Source organism: Neovison vison, chromosome 7 (assembly GCF_020171115.1).
Source record: "Neovison vison isolate M4711 chromosome 7, ASM_NN_V1, whole genome shotgun sequence".
NCBI classification, from domain to species: Eukaryota; Metazoa; Chordata; class Mammalia; order Carnivora; family Mustelidae; genus Neogale; species Neogale vison.
This window is the reverse complement of record NC_058097.1, coordinates 132,183,675-132,196,958: the sequence shown is the minus strand read 5'-3', so window position 1 is coordinate 132,196,958 and position 13,284 is coordinate 132,183,675. Positions and strand designations below refer to the sequence as shown.

Genomic DNA, 13,284 nt, shown 5'->3' with positions numbered 1-13,284 from the left:
TTGTATTGGTAAGAAAAATAAATAGCTGGGGCTCCTGGGTGGCTCAGTTGGTTAACCAACTGCCTTCAGCTCAGGTCATGACCTCAGGGTCTTGGGATCGAGCCCCGCATCAGGCTCCCTGCTCAGCGAGAATCTGCTTTTCCCTCTTCCTCTGCCCGCCCCCATGCTCTCTCAAATAAATAAACAAAATCTTGAAAAAAAAAAATCTAAACTAAATAAATAACTAGCTGATCCCAGTAAGCTTGACTTATAAGTTTCTCCCAGTGCTGAAAATTCCTATGCCTGCACACGTACATACCTGTACCAATTAAAGGGCGTGGTTTGACCTTTTACTAAAACTCTTAAGTTATAACTCTAAATCAAAGGGTATTTCTCCTGATAACTCAGTTTTCTTGGATCCCTTTTTTGTCTTTCCTGATAATAAGTAGCAGTTCAGTGGAAAAGCCAAACTAGATCAAGGAAGTCACCCAGAGCGGACCAAAAAAGTGTCACTGTTGCTGAGGGGGAAAGGATATCATGTCCGTGTCATTCAGCAGGGGTCGCTTCCTGGGGGTGACTGGCTTGAAACTGCAAGTGGAAAGGTTGGTGGGACGGGAGTAGTCTTCCTAAAAACGACTGAAGTGTTTTAAAGCTAGTATTTTGATGTTGTGACATTCAAAGGCAGAACATAAGCAAAGTGCCAAAAGATTTTAAAGAATCCATCAATACTTGTAGTCAGGTGGCTTCCCTTTAGAAAAACTACATTATTCAAAGTGAAAAATGAATTAATTAGAATGCCCTCAGGACACAGAATCTGCTTAAGTACGTTAGTGGGAAAGTTAATTAATCACTGCAGAATAAGATCCACGGGAGAGCATGTGTCAGTGCTTGGGAGAGCCACTCTTCCGCGTTACTCCTCTCCTGTTTCTTCCTGAAACTATTTTCCTGACAGTGCTTTCTGTTTAAACTCTGTATGCATTGGTGCATTATCTGATGCCTTCCCTTTTTTTCATTAAAATGTATATTTCTGCAGAAAAGACAGGAGCCGTAGTGGCAAGGGCAGAAAAGTGAGCAAAGACTCGCTTGCATTTATTGGCATTCAGTTTCAGACAAAAAGCTTTTTAGAGATTCTGAGGGATACTCTCCTATTGGAAAGGCTTGCTGAATGTTCAGCTTTAATTATTTATCCTTCATCTCTGAATTGTCAATGGATGATTTAAAGGGACCCTCCCATCAACTCTACCAAAGTAATAAGAACAGAGTAGCTTAAAGCTACTGTTACTATTAGCCCTGCCAACCACCAACCGATTTTAATTAGATTTAACTTTTGCTCTTGATGTAACACAACTTGGCTGTGCTGCCGCAGTTTAACAAAGGACCATTAATCATTTTATTTAACAAAAGATGTGGGCCTGCACTGAAAGCATTTAAGAGAGAGGTTAAATTTGTGCATGCTAAAGTAATATTCAACTGAAGCATAATTGAATCCTAGCCAGTGTTGAAGGAAAGTGATATCCCAGGGAGGACCCTGAGCCTCGCCAGAGCCGGCTTTTCAACCTCAACGCTATTGACATTTGGGACTGGATGAGTCTTTGTTGTAGGTGGCCGCTCTGTGCTTTGTAGGATGGATGCCTGGCAGCATCTCCGGCCGCTGCCCAAGAGACTCCAGTTAGCCCCATCCTCACCCACCGGGGATGCTATTATGACATTCAAAAATATCTCCAGATGTTGACAAATGTCCCGGTGGGGGGGGGTCTTCCAGCTGAGAGCCACTGCCCTAGAGGAATGTACGGCCCTCATCATTTCTGTACCGTCTACCCCCAATATCGTTCATTTATCCCGTGGCTGTCCCCCCACGGCAGAAGCCCCTGGACTGACACCGCCCCACGCCTGAGTAGTGAGAAGTGCAGCGGGGCACTAAATTCCCTGTACTTCCCCCTCAGTCCCTCGGGCAGGACCCAAGTCTTGGCCCTCTGCTCTTTCAAAGATTCGCTGTGAGAAGCTGAGATGGCTCCGCTCAGCCAGGAAGCAGTATATACGCTTTCCTTATTTATTTGTTTAGGGTCGGTCTTCCCCCACTAGAATGTGCGCTCCAACCCAGGAGCGGGGATTTGTGTCAGTTTTGTCCGCCGCTTTAGCCGTACTGCCCAGAACAGTGCCTGGACTGGAGCAGGTGATAGATACTTGTTAAATGCCCAACGAAAACAGTGATGATCTAACTGGCTTTCGGGCTTCTTGCCAGTAGTCTTGTGCGGTCTTCCTCCGTGACGTGAGTGACACTGTTTGCCTCTTTAACATTAGAAGGTCAACGCAGCTGTCTTCTCCTTTCCTCTTCCCGTCTTGTCCACGCAGCTTTTTGTCTCCAGGTCACGTAATGACGTAGGGAAGTCATATTGCTGGGACCACTGTCGGTGGTGTCGTATCATAAAAAGCTGTTCTAAGCACCAGCGTCACTCTGATAAATTTCATCTAATTGCAGCGTTTATCTTTGAACCGCTTGTTCCGTGACCCCTGGTTAGGGCCATTTAATACTGATGGGTCTTCCTCGGTCATGCAAACTTTTTTCCCCCAAACACCCAGGCTGGTAAGACGCACGAAGCTGTATGAGAGAGTTTTCATTAAAGGATTCCTTAATAGAACTGACTGCCTTCCCTTGATTGCATAATCACCAGCTAATGAAATTGTCTTGGTAACAAGAGCTATAGTGTATCACATCCTCTCTTGAGACAAAGTGGAAAGACAATTGTATCATCCCGGGAAGAGGATTGATTGTTCGCAGTTTGAATTTGATTGTCCTTCAGGGGGACTAAACAAGAGATCATCTCCAGCTTCTCTAGTGCATTCTGTTCTCTTGGAAAGTTACTGTTTGACGGTCCTTACAAGCGAAGCATATAAATATCGTGTTTTGTTACAAGAGAATCAGAAGGAAGTGACTGTCTTTTTTTTTTTTTTTCAGTTTTGTAAATGATACAATCGGCAGACCAGCTGGATGACCCCACACGGGCCTCTCAGTGGAGGCGTAGATCAAAGCTTTTCATTGCACATCTTCATAAATGCTTTTTTCACTGTAGGAGGGAACCCCCGAGGAAGATTTGCCCTGGGTCTGGTGCAGAGTGAATGGAAGGTCTATGTGAAGAGACCTTTAGATAGAGAAGAACAAGACATTTACCTCCTCAATATCACTGCCACTGACGGGCTTTTTGTCACCCAGGCCATGGTGGAAGTGACCGTCAGTGATGTGAATGACAACAGCCCAGTGTGCGATCAGGTGAGATATGCGCAAATGTCTTATATATATTGCTGCTTTTTACTCTGCCCTTCTAAAATTAAATCAGAGCCCATTTCATTTTTCTCCTTAGGGTCAAGCTCCTTTCTGCGCTTTTCTCCTTAAATTAGTGAGCTCCATTTGGATGCCAGAGGGTAGGAAAAGGCATAGGTGGGAAGTTCAAATACCTAATTTTGCCCACCCTCCAAAAAAAAAACCCCAAAACAAAACCTTAAAATTAAATAGTGTTTAAGGAATCATAAGAGACCTAATGACGTAAGGACTTAGGTCTAAATCACTGATTCTATAAAAGAAAAATGGGCCACTCAAAAGTAGAAATTGTTTTTCTAATAAGTTTGCACAGCTGGTTAGTGGCAATGTTGGTTATGAACCCAGGTCTCCAGGCAATTCATGAAATAGCTTGTCCATCACAATACAAAACATGACAGCCAGCACAAGGTACCAGTAACAAATTTTATTTTCTTTTTTACTGAACTTAAATCACTGTTAATTTACCTTTGCCTTACTATGTGGACCAAGAGACAATATTGGTAGTCTATAGCTTAGAAAACCGTTGCAAATAGATTGACTCTATCACACGAACGCCAGACATGGCATTCTTTAAAGAGTGGAAGGGTCCAAAGAGTCCCTGCTGCTTAACAGAAAAGGGCATCGTGATCAACACGTGGCGGGACCTTTGTCTGCTTTCTTCACCCTTGTAGTCCTAGCATCTAAATCGTACCTAGCACATGGAGGGACTCAATCAGTATTTGTCGAATGAATGAGATTGGCCGGGGACTAGGGCAGGGCAAAAGACATACCGCATTTCATCATATATTGTAAGATAGCTCTGTGGTGAAGGGAGAAATAGCCAGAGCTAAATTATATGAATGCATTTTTAAAGAAACCATTTATAATGTGAAAGATGACTATCGCCTCACAAATACTAATGACTTCATTACCTTTCTTTACTTTGGCAGGTTGCATATACAGCATTATTTCCTGAAGACATTCCATCAAATAAAATTATCCTGAAAGTCAGTGCCAAGGATGCCGACATTGGGTCCAATGGAGATATACAATACTCACTCTATGGATCTGGAAATGACGAATTTTTTCTAGATCCAGAAAGTGGTAAGGTGAAATGTATTCCTTGGGGAAATGCCATTGCTAATCCGTGAGAAAAGTTGAATTCTCATGTGGTCTCATCACTACTGGGTAGTTAGCATACAAGAACTTTGATATGATGCCCTTGCTCTCTAGGACCCTAAAAAATGCTAGTCACACTTGGTGTCTGAAGATGTATTTGGCCTATAAAATTTGCCCTGACTTTCCTTACATTTATTAGCATCAAGTAATCAGATGTGGTTTTCCTGTTTTTCATATCTGATTTAGGCATCTGCTCTGTAAAGAATATAGAGTTACATCACAAATATAAGTCGCAAACCAGACATCAGTGCATAGGAAGGAAGAGTTTTTCTCTCTTGAAATCCCTTTTGGGTCCCTTCCCAATGCTTATTAATACACTTGTCTGGTTTTTATTAAATATTCCTGCCTAGTTTCTCCAAAGCTATGAGCGCTCAGATTAGCATTGATATTCAGACAAAATTTATAAGGTCAAAGGTTGGGTATGTTAATGGCAGATGCCCACATTGAGGGCCAGAGCTAATGGAAAAGACATTTCTTAATGGAGGTATGTCATTTCAGTGCTGTATACTGGATGTCTAGTCCAATGGCAAATTTTAAATGAGGTGTAAAGACTGAATAATTTGCACATTTCCAATGTTGTGTTTGGTCCTAATGAATAATAACTAACTATTGAGCCTCCAAAGATGATGGCTTCTCCCTGCTCCTCTCCCGTGTCAGCTGGGTCCTACTAGGAAGCACTTAACTATACGGAAATATACTGCTTGGCTACATAGACCTAGCAATTATTTATTAAATAGCTAACATTCATTGAGTAACTAGTAGATATAAAAGCACTTGATGGGATATCTGTGATGGGCTGCAGAACCAGCCATGTCCACGGGATATTATAAGCCAGTGGGAAACACAGACCAGTAAGCTAATAATAATAATAATAATAATAATAGGCAGAATGAGATGAGTATCCTAGAATGGTATTAAGGGAGTTATATCTGGGCACAGAGGAAAAAGGTGCTAATATTCTCACAAGGGGGAAGAGGAAACTATTTTAAAGAAGAGCTAGCATCTGAACCGAGGCAGGATTCTAGAAACGAAAGTAGGTTCCTGCAGGCCATAGCGGCGGCAGGAACAGCGCACAGCACAGCGGGGGAGGGCCGCTTGTGACATTGTCCCTGGCAAGAAGAGTTGTGGAAGGGCTGGTGATGGGCGGAAGAACTGCAGGCCAATCGTGGGGAGGTCCCTAAGGCCCCAGTGAAAAACCCCTGGAGGTTTCTGAGCAGGAGAAGGAAGTAGTCCAAACCGTGTTTGAGAACTGGCTACAGCAAGGAGGCCACAGAAGGAAATGCTTTATAAGCCTAGATGGCTTGGTTGGAAGAAGGTCTACTAATTGTATTCAACAATAATTATACTTCAGGAGTCATACTTTTCCCCAAATCGCGTTTATTTGGGTCTGTCTCTGCTCGTTGCCATTGTCCATTGAAATTTAAACAACCACCTGGAGTCTCCACAGGGACTGATGCCCAGTAGGAGCATAGATGATCCAGTGGATAAAGTACAGACATGACTTACCTGCCAATCCCAACTCTGCAAATATTCCTCCACCAAGAATCCTCCCCCCAACAACCATAGGCCCTTCTGTATCCCGGCAAGTCAGGTTTACCCCGACACGATAGAATTCCTTCCAGACCTTTTTCTGCTAAAACCAGCTTCTGCTTTGATTGTTTTCCTCTAAAACATGGAGTAAAAAGATACTGAGTCTCTGGAAGCAGAGACCCAGCCCCTTCTGGGTCTGTGGATTATTGACATGTCTGACCACAGGAGAACTAAGGATGCTCGTCCATTCGCTATGCTTTTTCTGAAAATTGAGCAGAAATCTAGAGACATGCTTTGCTGGTCCCCAGAGCATGTTTTCAGAGGTTTCAAGGGGCATAGAGCCTTCCAAGGTAGCCAAAAGAAGGAAATCATAATACCAGAGGTTTCACAATGGGATTAATTAATTTAAAGGCCACACAGTTGATTTGTCGTTGCCTCGAGAATCCCATAAATGTTTCCCTGGTGCTTAACATTGAATTTCCTCTGTCTTTCTAAGTATGAGACACTTGGGCCAAATGTCATTGCTCCTTCCTGTGTTGGGGATTCTTTATAAACTTGGTTCTCTGCTCTTCAAAGAAAGAGGGTTTTTTGAAAAGCCAGGCCATTTATTTTCACAGGTGAGTTAAAAACCTTGGCTCTCTTGGACCGGGAAAGGGTCCCCGTGTACAGCCTGACTGCCAGGGCCACTGACGGAGGTGGTAGGTTCTGCCAGTCCGACATCCACCTGATCCTGGAGGACGTGAATGATAACCCACCTGTGTTTTCTTCCGACCACTACAATGCCTGTGTCTATGAGAACACAGCCACTAAGGCTCTGTTGACCAGAGTTCAAGCTGTGGATCCTGACGTTGGTAAGTCAGTTGAATTGATGGAATGCCTCCATGTTTCATGCACTTGGCATATCTTCACCTTTTCTTTGGTGTCACCAGCCGACCTGGGTTCCTTGGCATTAAACCAATGACCACGTGTCAGCTCTTCTCCTGATACACTTCACGTGTGCACAAGAACTCTGCAAGGTGTCCTCCCCACTTTCTAGCATCTAAAGAAGTGATGCTTTGAATGTCCTTGCCTTTTAACAAAGAGTTTGGGATTTGTTTGCTTTTTTAACCTTTAGAATAAAAATAATAGCTTTCTTATTTGCCCATTCCTCCTGAACACAGTTAAAATGCTGTGTCGTGTGGCCAAAAGAATTCATTTCCATTTCTAAAAGAATTGCATCACATGCTTCAGCTGACATATGACAATCACGATTTATGGGAGAGCCCCCTAGTGCAAAGAACAATTACTAAATGGGCTGCCGGTCCAATGTCAATTTTTTTAAACTGCCGCTTTCCAATAGTCTTTTGGTCACATAGATCCTGACATTACTAGGCAGAGCGAGGGTGGTGGAAGTAAGAAGGAATTTGAAGTGAAAGTTGCTAATAAAGTTTGTGTTCAAATCCACTTTGCATAATGAGATGGTGGGTTAGAGAAGACTGGAGTTAATTGCGAGGTAGTCCTTTGGAGAATGCATAAGTTATCGAGGTGACTGCATGATGGAGTGTAAATACAAAAGGGCATATAGAGAGCCTCTTGCGTGTGCATTTTAAGAGCTGTAAATCAGAGGACAAGAGAATGATGGGGTGTGTCTGCGATGCTAAACAGGCCTTTATAGAATTCAGTGTCTTATTGCTTAATTCTGAATTGAAAGAAAAATTATTGGACTAATGGAAAAGTAAATATATGATAATTAGTTGAAAACAAGCATAGAACCTGGGGTCTCTGCATATTTCCCCTTCAAGAAATTAGTGGCTACTTCAAATTATTGCTCTTATCTCATTAACATAATTTTCCAGGCTAAGAACCAACCCTTTAAAAGTCTGCATATTATGTAGAGCTTGGTATAAAATGGTGAGCAGGAAAAGACTCATTTGGGATTTATAATTATGGAGTACCTACAGATACTCTTTTTTTTCCTCTTTGTAACTGTATTTCAAGTTTCTTCCAAAACAAGGCCCCAAGCACCCAGGTTCATGTATGTCCCTCACCTTGCTCCACCGGTCTTGTACAAATACTCTTTTTTAAAGGATCATTAGAAAACATTCTCTGGACTTGTAGGAGGAGACTTCTGGGGGGAAAACATAAATGGAAATTATGCAAATAAATCTTTTAATAATTTAAATTTGAGAATGTGTAGTTGAGCCATAGATGAAATGTTAAGATTGATTTTTTTCAATTAAGTTATATTAAAATCCTAATTTTTAAAAATTGAAATGTTTCTACTCATTTCCTTCATGAAGAAGTTGGGTCAGTTCCGTCTCCCAGAGATTGAAGACAGAAGGAGCCTGATTAGTGCACAGGGTAGCATGACCAGTGGACAGTGGGGGGATGTTACGGGCTCCCAGATGCAGCTTATAGTGAAGAACATACAGTTAGCTCCATCCTCCTTTTTGCTTCTTCTGAGTCAGCCATCCAGGTTGGGAGTTGGGGCAGAAGGGATGACTAGATTCTGGGCCTTTAGCTGGGAAGAGATGATAAAGCCTTGAAAGGACCAAAACCAGAATAATGATCTCATCAGCACCTGACTTTGCTCATTTGCACTCATTAGCCAAAGTCTCATGTTCAGCTCTTCAGGTAGATCCTGAGGTTGTGAGTGCTGCTCATGTAATAAACTTTCCCCAGCCGTAGTGTTTGTCTCAGAAAAATTCTAGCATAGCAACCTGGTTTCTATTTCTCAGTTTTCGTACAACTCATTAAGCTATAAAAAAATAAAAGAGCTGAGATAGCTAAGACGAACACATGAACACATGAAAAAGCAGAGTAGGCATCTGACCATGTCTCGGGCACCAGGCCGAGGAAGTGGGTGTGCCAGTCCTGGCCCAAGCCTGCAGGGGATTCCCACAACGGAGGCATCTGTCTCAGCCCTCATCAAGCCAACTTCCTCCGGGTCCCTGGGCATCAGTGTGCTGTGGCCTCGGCCATTTTCTTTAGCAGCCCGATCAGAACACTTTCTTTCTCATCTGTCATGACGGACCACAGAGGAGCTTGAGCTGTGTACTAGATCACCGGCTCATCCAGTGGACAGTTCATCTCGGGGCCAAGGTGAACCTCTGAGCCGAAGCTGAGTTTGCACATTCATCATGAGACTGAATCCAGCCCTCTCGTGTCTTTAGTTTGGCTTAATGGTGTTCCAAAAAGTTTGACCCCCTTGTCAATAAATGTCAGGAGATTTTTATTCAAAATTCCAGTTTCTAGCATATTATCAAGACAGCAACAGCCCTCAGAAGACTTCAGATACACAGCTCCATAGTGGCAGGAGCTGGAGGAGAAGCAGGAGCCATCACTTACCCACTCTATTTCCAGCCACTTCGATAATGTTAATTATTAACATTAATCATAATTAATTATTTATAAATTAATCGATTGATTGATTTGATTAATTATAAATTAATTATTAGTTGATTTAATTAATTATAAATTGATTAATTAATTATAAATTAATTAATTTATGTTACTGCCTGACCCTCTGGGCCTCTTTGGGACAAGAAAATAGCTGATTAAAAAAAAATTCATTTTGAAATAGTAAGCAGTTTATAGGCCGTTGCCAAAAAAAAAAAAAAAGTACAGAAAGTCACATGTACCTTTCACCCAGCACTTTCCCCCAGTGAGGACATCTTGTATAATGTAGTACACTATCTGATTTGGTGTGTGCATGTGTGTGTGTGAGTGTCTAGTTCTATACAATTTTATCACTTGTGTGGCTTCATGTAACCACCATCACAGGGTTCCCCCCTGTCACCCCTTCATCACCACACCAACCTCCTCCTGGTGCTTCTTTCCCAATCTCTAACCCATCAACAACCATTAATCTCCATATATATAATTTTATTATTTCAAAAACATTATTTAAAAAGAATTATATAGTTTATCATTTTCTGAGATTGGCTTTTTTCATGAAACAAAGATCCATTCTAGTTGCCCATTCCCTTGAGATTTGCCCCAATTGGTTTTTGGTGTGAGGAAAGAACATTGGCTCCATCTGTGTAGATGATGGGACTGTTTGGTTCATGAAATTTCCTTTGTTCAGCATATTCTTTTACCTGAAGATATAAATTACTTCATCACCATTTAGCTACAGCATATACTAAGTCACTGTAAATTACAGAGAAAAGACAAGGGCATATTCCTCTGAAATCTGATTCTATAACTTCATGAATTCAAAGCTTTTATATAGACTTGCTAAACTTTCATAGCCTGATTTTCTAATTTGAAAAAATATTACTACTTTTAGCCAAACATCTCTTTCCTATGCTGAATTCATTATTCATAATACAACCAGACTAATGTTAGAATAATTGCCTACGTTAGGAACAAAATCAAAACAGAGGAGGACAAGATAAATTCAACACCCATTTTATGAGCTCTAAGAAATAATATGGCAACTGTCTAGATTTTAATATCAAAGCTTTAGTCTTCCTGTAAAATGGAAATATCCTCAATCCCATAAACTAATGGCATGACTTTATGACCTAACATGCTTAAAAATGTGATCCTTTGAGTAAAGATTAGGGGACCTTTTGTACTACCTCTTTGGGGTTAATATCTCCCTATTTAGTCTACCTCATATAGATAGGATTTGTGTCCAGCTTCCTAATTTTGAGGGTTTTCTAAGCTAACAAAGGAAACATGCAGTGATGAATATCAGAGCTAAAGTCTGTGACCATGTTAGGCAAAGTTATATGAAAATAAAATGTAAACATGCTCTACAAAATATGCTATAGCTCATGATTTATTGAGAGGACAATTTCCAACATATTTGAGATGCAGGAAGACATATTTTTCCTCTTATGGACCGGGGACATAAAACAAAGAAAGGTTCTAATAAGCAACTCAATTACTTCTTTCTTATTGACTATTTCCTGCAAGGGTTGGAACATCTTTTAGGGATTTCAGAGAAACTTGGGGACTCATAACACACATTACAATTATTTTCCATTCAATTTAACAGAAATTTAGTGAGTAGCTATGTAGAAGACACTACAGAAGGAAACACAAGATTCTCTAAGATGAGGAATATGCAGTGCCAGGCCTCAGGTCATATGCAGGAATGAAGAACATGAATCAGGAGCACACACACATTTAACAAAAGGCAGAGCTCCCAGAGCGAATAAGATTTCAACAGGCAGGGGTAGGAAGGCATTAGGAAGACAGGAACCATGAGGATAAACTTGTGAAGTTGGAACATATGGACCCAACTCAATAACTGGGAGAGTATCATGTTAGCCGGGATGGAAAGAAGTAAATGAGGTGAGAAAAGTCATCTGTGCTTGACTGTGGTGGTTCAAACAGGCCAGGATTGTGTACTTAAACCAATCAGTGGAAAAGAGCTACTGAGTACTTCTGAGAAAAGAACTCATCAATTCTAGGTTTGGGAAATGTTAATCTGACAGAAGCCTCTAAATTGAAGGTGAGGAAAGCTCCCAGGAGGGTACTGAAAAAGACCACAAGGGCCAAAATTAGAGTTGTGGCTTTGGGATTTAAAAAGTAGGAGCATGGCCATCACCCAAAGTGACTCTCGTGGCATAGGAGAAGAGGGGGAGGGGTGGAAGGGGAGCAACCCTCCCCACCAGCACACCAGCAGAGGCCATGGCTGGACCTCTCAGCTAGCCACACCAGTGCACCCACAGCTGTCATGGCCCAGCCACACAGTCCACACAGGCAACACCCCTGTAGTACCTGATTCTGGACACCAGCAGGGGCCCTCTACATAAGGGCACTCCTTCAAGACTGGGAGACACAGCTGATCCACCTAACACAAAAACAAACACAGAGGGGGTGCCTGGATGGCTCAGTTGATTAATCATCTGCCTTCTGCTCGGGTCATGATCTTGGGGTCCTGGGATCAAGCCCCACATCAGGCTCCCTGCTTAGCATGGAGTCTACTTCTCCCTCTCTCTCTGCCTCCACCCCCCTTGCTCATGCTCTCTCTCTCAAATAAATAAAATCTTAAAAAAAAAAAAAAGTGAGAGAGAGAAGAGAAGAAAAGGAACACTGAGAGCCGACAAAATGACATGGCAGGGAATATGATCCAAATGAAAAAAAATTTTAAAACCTAGAATTAAAAGAACCAGAAATAAGCAATCTACCTGATAAGGAGTTCAAAATAATGGTCAGAAGGATCCTCACTGGACTGAAGAGTGGAAGAACAGAGTGAGAATTTTAACAAAGAAATAGAAAATATAAAAGAGAACCAGCCAGAGTTGAAAAATACAGTAACTGAAATGAAAAATAGAGGGAATCAGCAGCAGATTAGATGATGCAGAGGAATGAATCGGTGAGCTACAAGACAGGGTAACAGAAAGCACCCAAACTAAAGAGCCAAAAACAGAATTTTAAAGAATGAGGGTAGTTTAAGTGACCTCTGGGACAATATCAAGCATGTTGCATATAACATTTGCATTATAGGGGACTCAGAAGGAGAAGAGACAGAGAAAGGGGTAGAAAACTGATTTGAAGAAATAATAGCTAACAACTTCACTAACCCAGGGAAGGAAACAGACATCCAGGTCCAGGAGGCACAAAAAGCCCCAGCAAGATGAACCCAAAGAGGTTCACACCATAACACATAATAATTAAAACCAGCAGGGAGTGCGCTTCAAGGGCTTAAAGAAAAGTGAGAGGAATTCACCAAGAAATGAGAAGAAATGCCTCTCCCAGTGAGGGCTGTGTAGATGGTGCATTACATTAAGGAATGAATTAACAGAAAATACAGAAAGTCTCTCTTAGAGTCTTCCAGAATGATGCCTTTCCCTCTAAAGTGAATGGTTAGGTCCTCATATTAACAGAGTACAGGAAAGAGACAGAAAAAAGTGATGATCTTGTGGCAGAACTTTCCTGTTTTGACCCAAATATTTGTATTGCCACAGCCCTCAGAATTCTTAATTTTGTGCTGTCCTTCACTATAATAATGTAAACTTGCTATCCATGTTGAGGGTTCGTTTTATGAATATTTAATGAGGGAGTTGATATTATGGCTTCTGCGCTGTGCTCTCATGGAGCAGATACCAGAATGAATTTGGTTTTCCGAAGCACCAATCTTGTCAGAGGAACTGAATGGCTGGCCTCGTATCTTGGAGCATTATTTGTTCCAAGAGGGTAGCTCCTTATGAAGGAGCAGAGATTATTTATTGAGTAATGCTCATAAAAATAATCCATGAGGGTTGTTAAGCAGAGATCTTTCTACCAAACCACATTACATGGATCTCTCCCATTGTTTTTTAATCTCTTCTGACTCATCCTAGCCTTGTGTATGTGCCACTTAC

At 41.7% G+C, this 13,284-nt stretch overlaps 1 protein-coding gene across 3 annotated transcripts in view; it reads left to right on the top strand.

Annotated features, from left to right (window-relative positions):
* FAT3 (FAT atypical cadherin 3) overlaps positions 1-13,284 on the top strand; it is a 641,086-nt gene that overhangs the window by 556,460 nt on the left and 71,342 nt on the right. For all 3 annotated transcript variants that reach the window (XM_044258324.1, XM_044258326.1, XM_044258325.1), the window contains 3 exons: positions 3,051-3,247; positions 4,225-4,378; positions 6,601-6,834. In XM_044258324.1, the coding sequence (XP_044114259.1) occupies positions 3,051-3,247; positions 4,225-4,378; positions 6,601-6,834 (585 nt within the window). The remainder of the gene's footprint in view (positions 1-3,050; positions 3,248-4,224; positions 4,379-6,600; positions 6,835-13,284) is intronic.